This window comes from Sciurus vulgaris (genome assembly GCF_902686455.1).
Source record: "Sciurus vulgaris genome assembly, chromosome: 10".
NCBI classification, from domain to species: domain Eukaryota; kingdom Metazoa; phylum Chordata; class Mammalia; order Rodentia; family Sciuridae; genus Sciurus; species Sciurus vulgaris.
This window is the reverse complement of record NC_136470.1, coordinates 75,481,593-75,500,823: the sequence shown is the minus strand read 5'-3', so window position 1 is coordinate 75,500,823 and position 19,231 is coordinate 75,481,593. Positions and strand designations below refer to the sequence as shown.

Here is a 19,231-nt window from a genome sequence, read left to right as displayed (position 1 = left end):
TACTTCTGGAAATGCTTTTGAATTTTATTTTTAAATAATATAACCCCATCATTTTGCTTTTGTTTTATTCTGGGAATTGAACCCAGGGTCTCATGCATGCTAAGGAAGTACTCTATCACTGAGCTACATCTCTAGCCTCTCCCCTTTTTTACACAGGATCTTGCTGAATTGCTGTGACTGGGCTCCACCTTGGCAGTCCTCCTGTCTCACCCTGGGATTATAAGAGTGCGCCACTGCACCTGGCTAACCCCATGGTTTTTAAGTGCCTGAAATTTGCATTGGTTTGGTTTGACTAGGGGAAGTGTTTAAAAATGATGACTTTCTTAAAATCATTACAGGTTTTTTGTTTTAAACAATGAAGCTGGGCTTTTGGAATACTTTGTGAATGAACAGTCTAGAAATCAAAAACCCAGAGGTACTTTGCAGCTTGCAGGCGCTGTAATATCACCCAGCGATGAAGACTCTCACACTTTCACCGTTAATGCTGCCACTGGGGAGCAGTATAAACTGAGAGGTACGACTGTGATATGAGAATTAATACTGTGGTTTTCTTCTTTCCTTGAGAAGTTGATGTATTTACCTGCTTTCATTTGGGTTTTACAAGTAGAAATTACTATCATTGATAATGCAGACACAGTGTTCTAGGTCTTGGAACTGCTCTTGATAATTTATGAATCTTTCAGTATATAACTGCTTTCAAAATGGGCCAATGAACAAGTCTTTAGTATTGTATCCTCTAAAAAACTCTTGTGTAGACAAAACAATGAGTACTGAGAAATCTCAAAATAGAGTCTAAATAATATTTTAATGTCTGCCTCAGAGATGCTTTTGCCTCTTTACTTGATTTCATTTGTATGCCCTCTTTGTAGTTTTCAGTGACTAATGTACATGGTTGAGATTTATTAAAATATCTGCTTTCATTAAAATAAAGCATAGTTTCCATTTAGATAAATTTAATTTGTGTCAAAGTTTGTTTTTTCATTTAATAAATACACAATGTATAATGGTAGTGCTAAGATCTGAAAGTATTGATGATACCTCAAATCCTTAATAAAACCCATTTCTTTAGATAAGAATATTTTATTATAAGAAATCTAAGTCAGTCTCATAGCTCCACCTAGCTGCATGTACACATGTACTTTATCTTCTGTATGAAATTTCTGCACCTACCTAACTACTGTTTTCCCTAAAAAGGTTGATGCTTTGAGCTCTTTCCTGTCTCTCTCTAGTCAGGGACATTTGCTGTAGGGAGACTGGAACCAATCACTGCTTTTTAATCATCTGTTCTTTAGTTGTGGACAATTGTATTCTGAGATAAAGATAAAAGTAAATAACTTAGACTTTTTTAAAAATCAGCCACAGATGCTAAAGAGCGACAACATTGGGTTAGCAGACTTCAGATATGTACACAACACCACACTGAAGCCATTGGAAAGGTATGTGGATTTATAAACAGTATAAATGCACAAATGGGAAAAGAATGTTCTGTTTATATCTTTAAACTGAGATATTATTCACATATCATAAAATTTACCCTTTTAAAAAGTAGAATTTCATGGTTTTAGAATATTGACAAGGTTGTACAACCCTTGCAATCATTTAATTCCACAGCATTCCATTACCCCCTACAAAAACTCATTAGCAGTCCTTATTCTGCCTTTCCCAAACCCTTGGCAAATACTGTTTCCTGTTTCCATGGATTCTATATAAATGGAATCATACAAAATATGGTTTATTGTTGTCTGGCTTTTTTCACTTGCCATAATGTTTTCAAGGTTCATCTACAGTGTTGCATTTACTTTATTCTTCTTAAAAAGTGAATAATACTCCATTTTATGGGCATAACACATTTTGCTTATCCATAAACTAGCCAATGGACATTTTGGTTTGTTTCCATTTGATAGATACTGTGAATACTCTACTACTAACATTTGTGTTCAGGGTTTTGGGTGAATATATGATTTCATTTATCAAGAGAATATATATAACAGTGGAATTGCTGGATCACATGATAGTTCTCTAACTTTTTGAGGAATTGCCAAACTTTTTAAAACATAGCATACCATTTTACATTGCCAAGAATGTATGAGGTTTCAAATTTATCTACATTCTTGCTAATACTTTTTTTTTTTTTTTTTTTTTGCTAATACTTGTTATTGTTCTTTAAGAATAAAAAATGATAGTCACCTTAGTGGGTATAAATAAAGTAGCCTCTTATTGGTATTGATTTCATTTCCCTAGTGACTAATCATGTTGAGCATCTTTTCATGTGTTTATTGGTCACTCATTTATCTGTCTTCTTTGGAGTGTTTTTAAAATTTTTGTAAGGGGAAAAGAAGTTTTAGTACTTGACATCTAAAATTAGAGATGTCTGAAAAGTAATATATGTACAGCGTGTATAAAGAATTCCATACTTAGGTGATAGTTTTTTCTTTTTTTTTTTTTTTTCATTCTTCCTTGTGTGTGTGTGTGTTTTTTTTTTTTTGTGGTGCTGGGGATCGAACCCAGGGCCTTGGGCTTGCAAGGCAAGCACTCTACCGACTGAGCTATCTCCCCAGCCCCCTTCCTTGTGTTTTGCCTTACTAATTTTTATAATTGTTTATAATTTAACCTAGTCTCCAGGAAATCTGACATAATAACTTTCTTATATACTACAAAATTCTACTCTTTAGTGATGATCAGAAAGCCCTAGTTTGTTCTAGAGAAACTTGCATGTTTCATCAGGAGATGTATTGTATTGTATATTATTGAGTACAGTTTTTGTATTAATCATGGGTGCTTAAAAATCAGAAATTTTAAAAACTTTGTTATTCTAATATATTTGTAAAATGTGAAAAAATTATTTGAAAATGTAAAGCTGTAAATTTTCCAAGTAAATTACCAATTTACTGTGGGATATGTGAAATGCTTAAATTTTGTCATCTTCAGAAATGCTCTTTTGTCAATTCTGAATTTAATTTGATTTTTTAAATTGTTCATGTGTAAACCTCAAGTATACGGTAGTTTGATGGTTAAAAAGCCTAAATTGGGGGAAAAAAAAGAATTATTTTCTTTGTCTAACAGAATAATCCTCCTCTGAAGTCACGGAGCTTCTCACTTGCATCTAGTGGTAGTTCTCCTATATCCCAAAGGAGACCAAGTCAAAATGCCATTTCTTTTTTTAATGTTGGACATTCCAAACTGCAATCAGTGAGCAAAAGAGCTCACTTACCTCCAGACCATCTTGTGGAAGTCAGAGAAGTAAGTATGAATTTAAATCAAGCTTAAAATTCAAAATGGTATCCTGTCTGCTTGATTTTTGTCACAGAATATTTTTATATACTCTTTTTTTGTCTTCTGTGGCCCTTATTGTTTCCCATCTAGAATGCCTGGATAATTAAGTGACTAAAATCCTGTTTATATGCAGTATCCCAAATTTTCTTATGTCTATCAGTTATGTGCATTTTTTAAATGTCTTTCAGTTCTCAAATAAAAGTATACTCGTTTTGAATCCAGAGTTTCTAAACAATTGGCCACTACCCCAGCCCTTTTTATTTTTTAATTTTAAGATAGTTTTGCTAAGTTGATTAGGGCCTTGCTAATTTTCTGCTGAGGCTGGCCTCAAACTTGCAATCCTCCGGCTTTAGCCTGTCAAACCCCTGGATTACAAAGTGTGCGCCACTGCTCCTGATCTAAAAGTAAACTTCATAGAAAATTAATATGCCTGCCTGTGTGTGGTTGGGTCTTTGTGTCCTGATGTATCGAGACTGCTGTCCTATTGCTTATAGCTTCTCTTCTATGAAGGCTTTAATTAACCTGATCTTTTCTTTTGTGCTGTAATGATTGTTATTTTCACTGGGGTAGTGGTAATTTCTTATAATATCCACACTACAGTGTCCTGTGTCTTTAAATATACTTTTCATATCAACGTGTTAATATTTAACATGTCACTCTGGAATTTGTTTGTAGAGAGTATATTCCCAAAGTTTCACAATTACCTCTTTGGGAAGGACAGCTAAGTTGGTGTCCTTAAAGAGTTGACTAGTTTAATGGTAGCCTTTCCTTGAAGTGTGACTCCAGCTATTGTTCTATTATTTGGGTGGTGACCATTGTTTAGCAATCTCTGTGACACTGCCACCCCTCACTTCCACACATACATAAGAAAAAGTCTTAGCTGAATGCCTGTGTCTCCACCAGAGTGGTACTTTTGCATTTAAGAACACAACAGGTGAAACTTTAAGATTATGAGTGTACTGGGAACATTTCTGTATGCTAACAGAATAATTCTGTTTCTGAAAAAAAAACAATCCTTTTGAAGTGTTTATACATTTTTTGGGTCCTTCGTACAATTGTTAAACGTACCTCCAGAATCACTTTTCCCTTTAAAATGTAGTTTGTTACCGATTATTAGAAAACATCGCAGCCTAGTCTCTGGAGGCATATCATTTTCTAGTCTTGTTTATGATGCCATCTGTTTAAAAATCTGTTTTTAGTTTGTGGCTTAGATGTATTTCATTGTGGGAACTACAAGTATTTTATGAAGGTATGAGTTTCTGAACATATCCAAAACAGTTTTTATCTAAGACTAGAAAGATTTGTGTTAAGCTAAAACTGTAGATCAACTTTCATAAGCTGAGACAATTTTTTAAATTTGCAGGAAAGTTGGAAAAATAGTATAGAATTTCTGTATATTCTTTATCCAGTTTTCTGTGATGTTACTATCTTATCTAACTACAATATAATGGTCAAAACCTGGAAATTATATTGACATAATACTATTAACTATTGTCCTTACCCAAATTTTAGCAGTTTCTCTACTGATGCTTATTTCTTCTGGTTCTGGGTCTTGTCCAGGATCCTGCATCGCACATAATTTTTATTTCTGTTTAGTCTCCTTCAGCATGTAATTGTTTCTTAACCATTCCTGTTCTTTCATGATCTTGATGCTTATGAAGACTGTGTGTGTGTGTGTGAGAGAGAGAGTGAGTGATGGAACTGGGAATTGAACCAAGGGTGCTCTATCACTGAGCTACCCACCCCCAGTCTTTTTTATATTTTATTTTGAGACAGGGTTTTACCAAATAGCTACAACTGGCCTTGGAGTTGTGATCCGCCCGTTTGAGCCTCTGTAGTAGCTGGAATCACAGGCAAACACCACTGTGCCCAGCTGATCATTTATTTATTTTTTTAATATTCTTGAATTTGGAGTTGTCTTATGCTTTCTTGTGATTTGAATGAGATGATACATTTTGGAAAAGAATTCCGCAGAAAAGATATGTGTCCTCAGTACATCATATCAAGAGTCATGATGTCACTATGGTTATGGTTATTGGTTATGCTGGCCTCAATCACTTGTTTAGGGTGACTTCTATTCAGTTTCTCTAACAGTCACCATCTTTCTCTTTGTAGTTAATATCTTAGGGAGATTTTTTGATTCCATGCAAATTTTGTTTCTCTTCTAAGAAGTTGAGGAAACTTTATATCAACTGACTTATGGTTTAGGTAATAGTTCTCAAACTTTTTGGTCTTGGGGCCCCTTTTATTCTTAAAAATTATTGAGGATTTCAAAGAGTATTTATTATATATGAGCTAAGTTTATTGCTATTTACCTTATTAGAAATCAGAACTGAGAAATTTAAAAAGTTTTATTATTTTGAAATAAAAGAAGCCCATGTTAATATAAATAATGTTTCATGTCAAATAATGATCTTTTTCTAAAACCAACAAAATTATTACTGAAAAGAGTGGATTGTTTTTATACTTTTTCAGTCGCTTCAATGTATTATTTAATACCATACAGTAGAATTCTCACATCTGCTTGTGCACTCATATTGCAATTTGTGTTTTTGGTTGAAATATATGATGAAAATTTGGCATCACTCACACATGTGTTGGAGGAAAAAAAGGATGTTTTTGTAATCTTTTCAAATAATTTTGGCTGTTTATTGAAATTGAACCGAAACTTGACAACTGATAATTTCTTAAATGTTAGATTCAGTGTGGAATCTAATTTATATAAAAGAACTTTTTTCTGTTCTGTTACATGAAAGTCCACTGGTTTGTGGATGGATCTTTAACCTATTCATGATTTTATAATAGCATTTATTAGTCATTTGGGAGATACTAGTTTACAGTCAGGTCTAGCAAATGTTGATCTATTTCATCATTATACACTGTCTAAAATTCACATTAACATCCTCATTAGTCTCATCAGAAAAGACATTCATATTGGGAAGCTATCATACCTACAGTGGCAGACACAGGATTTTCAAAATTCTGATTTTTATTTTAAAGCTCAAATCTTATAATTAGAGCAAATCTGACAATTATCTTCTTCTTTTGAAATGATAAGCTCATTTTTGTTCAGTTTTGAAAAAAAATCTATTCTTTACCCCCAAGTTCAAAGAACCATATTTTCTGTTAATCATTTTTTCACATCAAAATGGTAATCTGTGGAGGGAAAAAATAAATGCAAAGAAACTTGTTCAGTTTGCAACTCAGTCACAGAAGTGCTTTTTCTCTAGGCAACCTTTCTGCTTTGGTATGCAACAGAAGTGCTTTATGAATACTTGCCATTTTTCACAGTGTTTACTTTAAAAATGTGTACTCGAGTCAAGATGTAATAAACCTGATGATTTTTACGGCTTTTTCAAGTCCTTTTTTTGTTTTGGGGGATTGAATTCAGGGACTCTCTACCACAAACCACTCCCAGCCCATTTTTTATTTTTTATTTTAAGATAAGGTGTCACCCAGTTTCCAAGTCTGCCTTCAAACTTACCATCCTTCTGCCTCATTCTCACAAGTAACTGGGATTCTAGGCATGTGCCATTGTGTCTCGAAAAGCTGGCTTGCTTTCTGTGTGGGCATAGTAGTGAAGGAGGATACAGTAATCCCTTGTGAGGCTGATGCCCTACCTTGATTCTCACTAATACACCACTGTTTTTTAACCCCATTGCTTTTGCACCATCAGTACAAATGTCACTATAGTTTACAAGATAAATAACTTATTCAAATTATGAAAATAGTTTTGACTTCATCTACCCTGTGGGAAAAGTCTCACAAGATCGGCAGAACACACTTTGAAAATTACCGTTTTAGAAATATCCAGCTCCAGGAGATTGTAATGCAGAAATTCAGCATGATTCAGAATAAGTCTGAACAGAATATTTTAACCCAAGTCCTTGAATAATAAGTCCAGCGTTAGATTAAGTAACAGTAGGCAAAAACAATTGACTCGTGGAGAAAAAGTTAAATTGTGCTTGATACTGGATATTACAAAATATTTACCTAATTAAAATGATCTTTTTGTTATCTACTGTTTACTATTAGTACTACTTATTGTTTCACTTTTGTTATTCATTGCATGTTTCATGTGGGGTTATCCTAGACTACAGTAGCTAAAATGACAATTTTAATAAGTGAGATGGTTAACACGCAGTGATTAAAATTATGGACCTAATCTGGTTTTCAGACAAACTAGATGCTATCTGATGATGTAACACTCTCCATATTTGCCACATGTACAACAAAATTCAGGTTGACCAAGTTTTCAGCATTCCTGAAATTCTCTCTCTTTTAAGGACCTGGTTTTTGTAGTGTCAGGAGCAATCACTAATCCAGTTTCACAGATTACTTTTCCACTTCTTTGTGAATATATGATCATTTTGCTTTTTTTGTTTTGTAGAAAGCCATTACCAAATTTTAACATTGTACTTTTCTTACATCACTTCTAACATCAGTACTAGCAGGTGACTTTTTTGAGCCATTTACACAAACATTCGTTTTCTTCTTTCAAGTGTTGTTATATTGTGATTTCTGATTATTTGTCATGAATATCTTAGTTATGATTTTTTCCTTTATTGGCTTATACCATAGAAAAGTACATAGAGCATAAGTGTAAAGTGTATCTTTTTTTAAAATAGATTTTTTATTTTAGTTGTTGATGGACCTTTATTTACTTAACATGAGGTACTGAAAATCAAACCCAGTGCCTCACACATGCTAGGCAATTGCTCTACCACTGAGCCACAACCCCAGTCCCCAAAGTGTACCTTTTGATGTCATTTCCATGTAACCACCTCCTGGATCAAGAAATTAAATATTACTAGTACCCTCGAAGAACCATTCCTGCTTCCATCATTGTCTACTTTCTCACTCTTTTGACTCCTAACACCATATTGCATGCTTTTGAAATTTCTAAAACTAGACTCATACAGTATGTTTTACTTTGGGCACAGCTTCTATTCGGTTTACATTATATATTTGAGATTTACTTATGATGTCAAATGTAACTTTTCCTTTCTTTTCATTGCTTGACAATGTTTACTACATGAATATGCTATAATTTTTTTCCATTCTAGTGTTAATGAACATTTGAGTTCATGAACATATATATGCATATCTGTTGGTTACATACTTGAATATAGTTGTTGGATTATGAATTATATTTATTTAGCTATACTATATGTTGCCAAACTATATTGAAAAATGATTATACCTGTTCATAAGTTTGAATTGTGAATAGTCCAATTTTTTTGTGACTGATGTTGGAAATTGAACCCAGAGCTAATGTGCTAGGCAAGTCTCTACCACTGAGCTATCTTCTCAGCCCTATTAGTCCAAAATTTATTTACAAAAACATTCACCCACAAAGTATGTGTGTGTGTCCACATATAAGTGTATTATCTAAAGATATGGATATCTTTAAACTCTTACTTCTCTTTTTAAAAAAACTTTTTTTTTTTTCCACTGTGAATGGCAAATGCTTGAATCTGAACTATGGCACATGTTTTTTAAGTCCTCTTCCATGCATGACATACTTGATTTGCTTGGTAGGATCAGTTTGCTTCTGTTTTTCTAGCCCTCTGGTAAACTGTATTAAAAATTATCTGGAATGGAGACACTGAGATTGAAGAGTTTCTCTACTTACTGTAGAGTTTCTGTGTGAATTGAACTAGTGGCCAAAGGATGGGCACTCTGGGAACCTTCTGCTTACAACTCAGAAGTATTTAAGCATTATAAATTTGGTTTTCATCTAAAAACTTGGGTTTCAAGTCAGTCATTGTTGTTCCATTGACTGTTAGAAAAAATAGACAAGATTCCTAATGAAAGCAGAGTGTATTAAATTCCATTGACCAGAAAAGCTTATATCCAGTACTTTTGCCAAAATCTACCTAACAGGACCTGAAAATTGGGTTAGGTAAGAGGAAACAGGTAAACAGTCATGTTCTCATTGCAGTTTCAAATTAAACCTGACCAAAGGTATAGTGGAAATGTTTGAGCAACCCTATTGGAAATTAATTTTACTTTGATTTTAGTTAGTTTGTTTTTTGCAGTGCTAGGGTTCAAATTTAGGACCTTACATGTGCTAGGCAGGTGCTCTACCACTAAACACCCCATCCCTGATTTTACTTTGAATGAAGTATTCAATTCTGCTATTAAATATTCTTTCTGATGATTTATACAAATTTATACTGTTAATAAAAAGTGGCAAGATCTTTGGGTTTTGTTGCTTCTAAAGAAAATGTACAGCCACCAAAAGTCACAGTCTTTTTTTCATTTGATAAATAACTGTTAAATGCTCATTAACTGGAAATAGCCTAGCAAACTTATAAAATAGATTTATAGACCTAATCTGTCCTAAAAATGACTCAGAAGGGGCCGGGGATATAGCGTAGTTGGTAGAATGTGTACCTTGTATGCACAAGGCCCTGGGTTCAATCCCCAGCATCACAAAAACAAACAGACAAAAATTACTCAGAAGCTAAATATGGTAATTAAAATGAATGTATACATGTTACACAGAAATTATGACTATTGTTCTCCCTAGATGATGTCTCATGCTGAAGGACAACAGAGGGACTTAATTAGACGAATTGAATGCCTTCCTACTTCTGGTCTGCTTAGTTCCTTGGACCAGGATCTCTTAATGCTCAAAGCTACGTCTATGGCAACCATGAATTGCTTAAATGATTGCTTTCATATTCTCCAGTTGCAGCATGCATCACATCAGAAGGGTTCATTGCCTTCAGGTAAGTTGTAGGTTAAAGGTAAACCTAAAATTGAGGGCCAAAACCTGGAGAGGACTGCATCTGTTATTATTCTAACTCCAGAAAATCTTTAAAAAGAAAAGAAAACCAGTGAAGCTCTTGGTGTTTAGTTATTACACTAACATACAAATTCATCCAATTCAAAGTCATGCCCATGACTGAAACTGAAATGATTTTAGGTATAATACCTAATATCCTTGAATATTTCTTTAGTGACCTCAAGTTCCACGTGTTAAAAACTAAACTCAAAACTGTCAACTCCTGTATTTCTGTTAAAATTGCTTGTGCCACTATCCATCTGTTGATTCAGTTGACCAAATAGAAACATTGGGTTTATTTCTCGAGTTTTGGTTTAGAATAATTATCAGTTTATTTTTTATACACCTGTATATGTATATACATTTATATGTATATATACATATGTATATAAATCAGTCACCTTTTAGTTTTAAAATTAATATACATCTAGTGTTTTAGAGCATCTGTTTGTTGAAATTCATTGTACTGAGAAAAAGAATGTTATTGCATAGAGTATTAAAATAGAGTTCTATAAATGAGTTGAATCATACTATCCCACCATATTAATAATGGAACTTAGTATTTCATAACAACTCATTATTCCAACTAACTCCCCTTACTTATCAAAGGTATTTTAGAAAGGTAGCAAGTCTCTGCTCAGGAAAATGTTTACTTTAGTCAAATGCGTATAGTGTGGATTCCATCTTCTTGTGTACCTAAATTCAGCATTTGTAGCCAATAAATTTTTTTTTTTTTTTTTTTTTTTGGTACCAGGGATTGAACTCAGGGACTTGATCACTGAACCACATCCCCAACCCTATTTTGTATTTTATTTAGAGACAGGGTCTCACTGAGTTGCTTAGCACCTCGCTCTTGCTGAGGCTGTCTTTGAACTCTTGTCTCAGCCTCCTGAGCCACTGGGATTATAGGCATGTGCCACCATGCCAGGCCAATAAACTTTTTTTTTTTGCGGTGCTGGAGATTAAACCTAGGGCCTTGTGTTTGCAAGGCAAGCATTCTACCAACTGAGCTATATCCCCAACCCAGTATATATTTTTAATAGCAATTGTAAGTATAGGTGAGGGCACTGTTGGAGAGGCAAATAGTTCTGTATGTTCTTCTTAAGAACTCATAGTTCAGTTGGGAAAGAAACATGCAGATAGTAACATTTTAATAGTATACAAAGTGTTGCTGACAGAAACAAAGTACTGTGAGAAAAAAGATATATAGGTAAATATTTCTGATAGAAAAAGGTCTGGAAAAGCCATAGGGAAGCTACAAAGACCAGTTAATTTAGGAGTGAGAAGTAGGTGAGAAGACATTCTGAAGAAAGAGAAGAACCTAAATTTGAATTGTGAATGTGGATTGATGCCTTGTAGGAACTGTCAGTAAAAAGTATAAATTTTTATCCTGTTATAAAGCAATGCACTCATTATAGAAAATTTACAAACTACAGTGTAGTTCAAAGAAAAAAAAACAAAGACATGTTATTTTCCTTACCAGCCAGAAACTACCAGTTATTATATTAAAATAACCTCTTTCTCCACGTTTTTCTTTTTATTTCCTATTGTTTATTTTATACTCTTGGTCTAAGTTTGTGCCTTTTATTTTCCACCTAATATCAAAAATATTTTCCAAGTTTTTACCTGCTTTTGATAAGTAATTTATTGGCTATGTTATATTCCTTGGGATCAGATGTATTTTGTTTTAATTAATTATTCCCCTATGTTGAACATTAGAAGACTTATCTTAGTCTATGAAAGTTGGGTTAATTCTAGTTAGTAATACTTTGGCCAGGAAAATGAAAAAATGTATTTCCAGTCTATGCTACTTATTTTAAAACATATATCAAATAGCATAGTGCTAAATACTGGATTAGATGCTCAATAAGTACTTGATTAAATACTTTATTATTTTAAAAATTTGTAGAACTTTTATTTGTATGACTAAATCAACCCATTTTGTCCCCGTGTCCCAGATGTGAAACACAGATAAAAAATATAGTATCTAATATAATTATGTAACATAATTATATAATAACAATATCACTGCAATGTAATAATATTAACTAATATGATAATGTATATAAGCTCTAGATTATGGTTTCCAATCTGTTTTAATGCACCAGTGTCAATTTTGTTGTTGCAGAATTGAAAATTTGGAATTTAAATGGGTTTAATATACAACCTTATTTAATATACTCTTATTTTTAAATGTTTCCTTCATGATCAAGGAAGCATTCCTAATATAAATTTGAGGTTTTTTTAAACACAGAAGTGTTTAAAAGTGAAACTTGTTTTCATGCATCACAATGTTTTAGAACACAGGTTTGTGGATATTTGGCGGGATTTAATTAATTGGCATCGGTGTCTCGCAATTGCCATCTTTTCCCAAATTAGGCCTGTAAGAATTTATTCTTAAGTTACTTGAGAATGAAAATATAACTGGAAAGAAAAGTTAATTACCTTTCTACTCTTTTTTGTTTGTTTGTTTTTGAGAAAAAGGACCATCAGTTTTTTAAACTTTTTTTAATATTTGTTTTTTTAATTGTAGATGGACACAATGACTTTATTTTGTTTATTTCTTTTTATGTGGTGCTGAGGATTGAACCCAGTGCCCCACACGTGCCAGGTGAGCTCTCTACCACTGAGCCACAACCCCAGCCTCCGATACAGCAGTTTTATTATTGTGCTAGCAAAGGAGAAATATAGGAAACTCCTGCCCCAGAGGCTGTGATTCTCTCCACAAAAATTTTGAGATGGCAAGAAAATAAAATCATAAGTTTAATGTTTACTCTGGTGAGGTTTTTGTTTGTTTGTTTTTGTTTACTTAAAAACAAATTTGTTTTCTCAGTTCTGGGGGCCAGCCAGCAGTCCAAGATTGAGTTGTTGGTAGGGTGGGCTCCTGAGAGGTGAGAGAGAGAATTTTCCCATGACTCTTCTGGTGGTGGTGATTGGCAGACTTTAGTGTTCTTTGGCATGTAGAATTTTCACTCTGATTTTCACCTTTATCACCACGTTACTCTCTCTACATTTGTCTGTCTCCAAATTTCTCCTGTTTCAAAAGTCTCAGTTCACAGACAGCTGACTCCATTCCTGGGGGTGGGGACGTTGAGGTGAGGGGAATAATGTGGTAAAGCATGATCACCAAGAAGCAAATAGAGGGCTATTAGGCCTTAATATATGCTCTTCAGAGACGCAGTAGTGATCCTTGATTTTAGATCATTGGCCTGAGACCAAATAATTGTTTTAATAAATAGTTTTGTTATGGTTTTCAGTCTGTTAAGTGAGCTCTTAAAATGAGTCTTTTAATTAGTTCTTGTATGTTTTATTTTTCAGAAGTAAACACATCTGGATATTGATACTAAAAATAAACATTTTGCCATGTGCATTGGTGCACTCCTGTAATCCCAGAGGCTCTGGGGGCTGAGGCAGGAAGATCATGAGTTCAAAGCCAGCCTCAGCAACTTAGCAAGGCCCTAAACAACTCAGTGAGACTCTGTCTCTAAATAAAATACGAAATAGGGCTAGGATGTGATTCAGTGGTTAAGTGCTCCTGGGTTTAATCCCCGATATCAAAATAAAAATAAAATAAACACTTTAAGGTAGAAGCAAAGTGTTTGCATTTATTTGGAATTTTATTTGTGTTTATTTACTTTTAAATTTACTTTTTGAGCAGTATGGGGATGAAACTATAACCTTATTTCATGCTAAATAGACACTACCACTGAGCTGCCTTCCCAACTTATTTCTCTGGAATTTTAAAACAGGCCCCATGAACTTATCCCCCATGAATTCCCCTCAGTGCCAAGTAAGACTGAACAAAGCAAAATGTTCTAGTAGCCTGGTGGGTACTTTGTAATTAATTCCTCTGCTGAAACATGGGTTTTATTATAGACTGAGTAAATTCTTTGCTCCTATAAATTTTTGCCATAGTAGTCTTAGTGTCCTATATTAGCAGTCAATAACCTAGCTTCTGTGAAACCTAGATCAGCCTCTGAAATCAAATGGAACATTTTCCATTATTGATTAGGCATAGAATCCACTTTGTTAAACTAGTTGAGGGTAACAAGAGACCTTTGAGTCATTAACAGAGAAGATGACAGGTCTCCAAATGTGTCCACTGTCTTTTACTAGGTCAGCTATTATTTATTCAGTAGAAAGAAGAGTCTTTCATTTTAAAAGTTATAAGGTACATTTTTATGATTGAAAAAATAAGGACATGTATATACAATTCTTAAGTTAGGTTCATGGAGTTATTTTGATTGATTATAAAATTGCAGTCGCAAATGGAAACAAATTTGACTATTTCACAGTCCTAGTTTCCTGACCCCCTAAAGCCTAATTGCTTACTTATTGATTACTAGAGGCAAATATTCTTATAGAGAGGAGAGCATATCAGCTGATTGGGAATATACTTCATGATTCATAGAATTTCCCAAGAAGCGAATGCAGTCCTATTCAGAGTTGATTTCTTTTAAATACTATCTGATTTCAAGTTACCAGTTGCTGTGTTGTAAAATACCCAATCATGGTGCTTATGCTAATGAGATCCAAGTCTCTATCTTTCAGAGTCATTTAACAGGTTGAATTGCTTTTAGTCTTGTAGGCTCAAAACACAGTTGTTTAATGAAATCCACATCTGCTGAACTTTCCAGATTATGAGCAAGTTTCAGCAAAAGTTTTCTCTTACTTCATCAGGAACGACAATCGAGTGGTTAGAACCAAAGGTACCTTTGTCAGACCACTATAAAAATGGAGCTGATCATCCATTTGCAAGTGAGCACAGTAAGCCTGTGGCAGTCCCAGAAGAGCAGTCTGTTGCAGAATCTGGACTATTAGCAAGGGTAAGGTAATATAAAAATAAGATTTTGATGTGTTAAAAAAAATTAGGAATCCCTGATAAGGATCAGTTTTCTCTTTGTTGTAAAACGTTTGAGTCAATATAACACTTGCAGCTTCTAAACATTGTTGTTCTACTTTAAACTGCATTAAACTGCATTTGCTTCGGAAAAGTTCTCATATTAAACTTGAGCATGTTATATATTCCAGGTTAAATCATATATCCTTTTTAGTTTGGGTTTAGTTTTACTTGATATAAATATATTTTTAAAAATCAAAATGTGTGTGCTTTTCTTTTTCTAGAAAATAAGTTACATAATTACTTGCACAGCATTTATCTCATACTTCTACCTGTTTTCTTAGCTTAACATTATTTACTAGATGTTGACATTTATAAACTTAAAAGTTCACTATTGTAATAAGCTTTTTGATAGCATTTTATCAAATCAGTTGTTTTAATATTACTCTGCTTAAAATAGTACATGGTATCAGGGTTTAATATTTAAAAAAAAATATTCATTGCATATTTCTCAGAAGCCAAAGGATGTTGTTATATTCATAGATTTGCCACTATTATGTCATATTTTGCCTGTTACTTTTATGGCCACTATAATTAAATAGATAATTTATTTTAAGCTACTTTTACTCAACTTTCTTAAGCATTTTTCTTCTTGTTCTGGCTCATACAATTAAAGTTTTAAAGGTTATGAAATAGGCTATTGAGTTAATGTCTCTATTGGCAAATATCTAGCTTGTTATTATTTCTTATAAATAGCACTTTATTATCTTGTTTACTGTTTTTCCCCTTTCCCTTTCTTTGGATTACTTTCTTAGGCTGTGTCCCAAGTAGAATTACTGAGTCAAGAGTAATGCATGGTTTATGGTTATTTATATATTAGTAAATTATTTTGTAAAGGAAATATGTGACACAGGGACTTGCAGAGCTGGTAAAGGCATTGACTTGATGAGACAGGCAGTGGAGGCAGGGTAGGCAGGGAAGCAGGAAAGAAAATGTAATGCATGAAATGCTTTTTTCTATATAACTTTTTGCCTAGATCATTTGTAGAGTCAAGTAGTTAACAAGTATTTATTAAGCTATCTGGTATATGACAAGTTCAACATTAAGAACTGCAAGAGAAGTAAAATATAGAAGACAGTTCTTTTACTGAAGAGATTTATAATCTGCTTAGAGACCTACCTAACATATATACACTGAGACAAAAATATGAAGCAGTATTTTTTTCCTTAATTGAGATGGATTAAGGCTGATGAGATATAGGCATTAAGAGAAAGAAAGACATATTCCATAGAGTGGATGAGAAATGCCTTGGAGACCAAGTGGGAAAGGAATTGGTCTTTGAAAAGAGACAGGATTTGAGATGAGGAGGAGTAAGGGGATCCCAAAACAGAGGAATAACACAGGCAGGGATACTGCAACATGTTTTTAAATTGCCTGATGGTTTTGAACTCAGAATATGCTCTATACATACATGTGGTCCAATTAATTAACCACTTTTAGCTTCAGTTTCCTCATCTGTAAAGCAGGGATGATAATAATAATACCTTATAAGATTGTGACAAGGAAGCTTGGCCTGGTGGTGCATACCTGTAATCCCAGCTCCTTGGGAGGCTCAGGCAGGGCCAGCCCAGGCAACTTAGTAAGACCCTGTCTCAAAATAGAAAATTAAAAGGGCCATGGATGTAGTTTAGTGGTAGAGCATCCCTGTACTGGTTCAATCCCTGATACCTGGGCGGGGGGGTGACGAGAATAAAATGAATTTAGCAGAGCATATAGCTTATGGGAAATGATCACAGTGTTACTGGATTTTACATTCATGTTGCACTCCAATAGAGTGATGCTCCCTGGAACATTACTCCGTAGAATACAGTGTAAATTGTACCCCCAGAGAACATAAAAATCATGCAGAAGAATTGAGCCAGAAAAGATAGTAGGGTCATGAGCATGGGGAAGGATGTGATATATGAGACTGCTATATGACATGATGTGAAGTTAAAGTGTGCTAAAAGGCTATGGAAGTGTAAATGAAGACCAATGGACATGCAATGTACGTTTCAAAAGAAAACTCAATTTGACTTGTGATTGACTGGATTGGATCAAAGACAGTTTCAAGTGTCAAGATAAATGACAAGATAGAATCGTGTACTATTTACAGAGCTAGGAAAATTAGAAAGAGCTTCTTTAAAAGATGATGTTTAATATGGTTGTGAACGTATTGAATTTTACAAAGGAAGACGTGATTGCAAATGTTTGTAAAAAGCAAAGAGGTCTGGGGTTGTGGCTCAGTGGCAGAGTGCTTGCCTAGCATGTGTGAGGCACTGGGTTTGATCCTCAGCACCACATAAAATTAAGTGAATAAAATAAAGGCATCATGTCCATCTACAACTAAAAATACTTTTTTAAAAAAGCAATTAAGATGATGGAACCATAGTTATGGAGAGAAATCAGGATTAAAGGTAAAATTCTAAGTGAAAGTTAATAAACTCAGTTCAGATACTGCAGCATCTTCATTCTTCTAAGCAAGAACACAGAGCATGTTGGTGGTCAGTGTAGAGGTTTATATTACAGATGGGGTACAGGGTCTGGGGGAAGAAAGATTGCTGCTATTTCCAAATCTTTGAAAACTGTCCACAGAAAAAGATTATGATGTTAGGTGAAAAACATGTTAGTGCACAGATTTTTTTTTTTTTTCTCAAAGGACATTAGATTCCACTCAGTTGCTCCAGAATAGATCTTTATTGTCTAAAAGTTTCACAGATGCCTTCTTTGAAATATAAGTGTAATGTAAATGGGAGATCTGTGGTATAGCAGTAGATGTTTTGTGGCTAAGTGAGGAAGGAGGTAAACCCTAGTAAGACTAGAATGAAGCCCATGTCAGAAATCAGGACAAAAATGAGGTTAGTTTGAGTTTTGTAGACTATTATGGTTTCCTTTTGCCATGCCATCTCCGATGGTGTGACTTCCTAGAAATTCAATAACTTTTACTATCGCATTTGCTAACCATTCTGGATCTGTAGGAATGTTATACTTTTGACCACATTTATTTGAATTTTGGTGATGGGTGTTTACCTTAAGCTTTTCTTTAAGAAAGGCATGATAGTCAGACTTGGTGGTGCATGCCTGTAATCCCATCGATTTGTGAGGCACACACCTATAATCCCAGCTACTTGGAAGGCTAAGGCAAGAGGATCATAAGTTCGAGGCCAGCATGGACAGCTTAGCAAGACCCTATCTCAAAATTTTAAAAAGTAAGTGGGGAGTCTGAGGATGTGGCTCAGAGTTAGAAAGCTCCTGGGGTTCAATCCCTGGTACCACCAAAAACAAAACAATAAAAACTTTGAGTGAACTTCTAATTTCTTTTATTCACACCAAGATTTGTAATTAATATTTATTTGTTAAGATATTCATGAAGAGAGTGAGTACTTGGAACTGTGCCGCCAATGAAAGGAAATCCTAAGGAAGTACATTTCTTTACAGAGCTGTGTCATGCCATCCTTTGGGCCCTCTGCTGGAAAAGTAGAATCAAGTCTCAAATAATTGCCTTTTTAATTGTATCCTCTAGTATTATAGATGTAGGACAGTACTGTATCGTACTCTGTGAATGTAAAACCTCTTGTACCTGCTTTATGATACGTAGTAGTGACCGTGCTTTATCAGAGCTGTTTTTAATGATGTTACTCTAGAATGTTATGTTTTCAGATGATGATTGAGAAGCTAATAAAAAAAAAAAAATGGTGCCAGGTATCACAACAGTAAAAAAATATATATATATTTATTTGTTAATATAATTTCCCTTTGTTTTTCTATTCTAATAAGTGATTTTGACAATTTTTTTGAAAACGATATTCTTTTGAAGAGTTTTTCTACCAGATTACATTTTCTGTAATTTAATATTATTTTCATTGGGGGAAATTCAAACCTTAAGCTGTAGTATTAAAGCTATTTGGTTTTTTGTTTGTTTGTTTGTTTGTCTTATTTTTTTGGAGCTAGGATTGAACCTAGGCCTTCACACATGGTGAACTTACACTCTACCAACTGTACTACACCCTACCCACCACAGCAGTATTTGCATTATTAATCTGTGACCTAGGTTCTAACCTTAAGTGTAAAGGTACCTTTTCAGAGAGTTGGAGAACATTATTTAATCAAGATCTTGTGGGGTTTTTTCTGGGGTCTCATAATTATTTAATCTTATATGGCGATTATATTTGGTGTCTATATGTAGAGAGGAAGACATATCAGCTTTTCCCCATTTTATAATGAGTAAAGGTTCAAATATACTTAAACTATATAATGCAAGTGACTTAGCCAATATTAACAGGAAA

At 34.0% G+C, this 19,231-nt stretch overlaps 1 protein-coding gene across 3 annotated transcripts in view; it reads left to right on the top strand.

The window, feature by feature from the left end:
• Window positions 1-19,231, top strand: part of OSBPL11 (oxysterol binding protein like 11) — an 83,816-nt gene that overhangs the window by 27,200 nt on the left and 37,385 nt on the right. For all 3 annotated transcript variants that reach the window (XR_013766565.1, XM_079156203.1, XM_079156204.1), the window contains 5 exons: window positions 339-514; window positions 1,357-1,436; window positions 3,064-3,240; window positions 9,809-10,010; window positions 14,747-14,892. Coding sequence is in view for 2 of the 3 variants with exons in the window: in XM_079156203.1 (XP_079012329.1) it covers window positions 339-514; window positions 1,357-1,436; window positions 3,064-3,240; window positions 9,809-10,010; window positions 14,747-14,892 (781 nt within the window). In the remaining variant the exon portion in view is untranslated. The remainder of the gene's footprint in view (window positions 1-338; window positions 515-1,356; window positions 1,437-3,063; window positions 3,241-9,808; window positions 10,011-14,746; window positions 14,893-19,231) is intronic.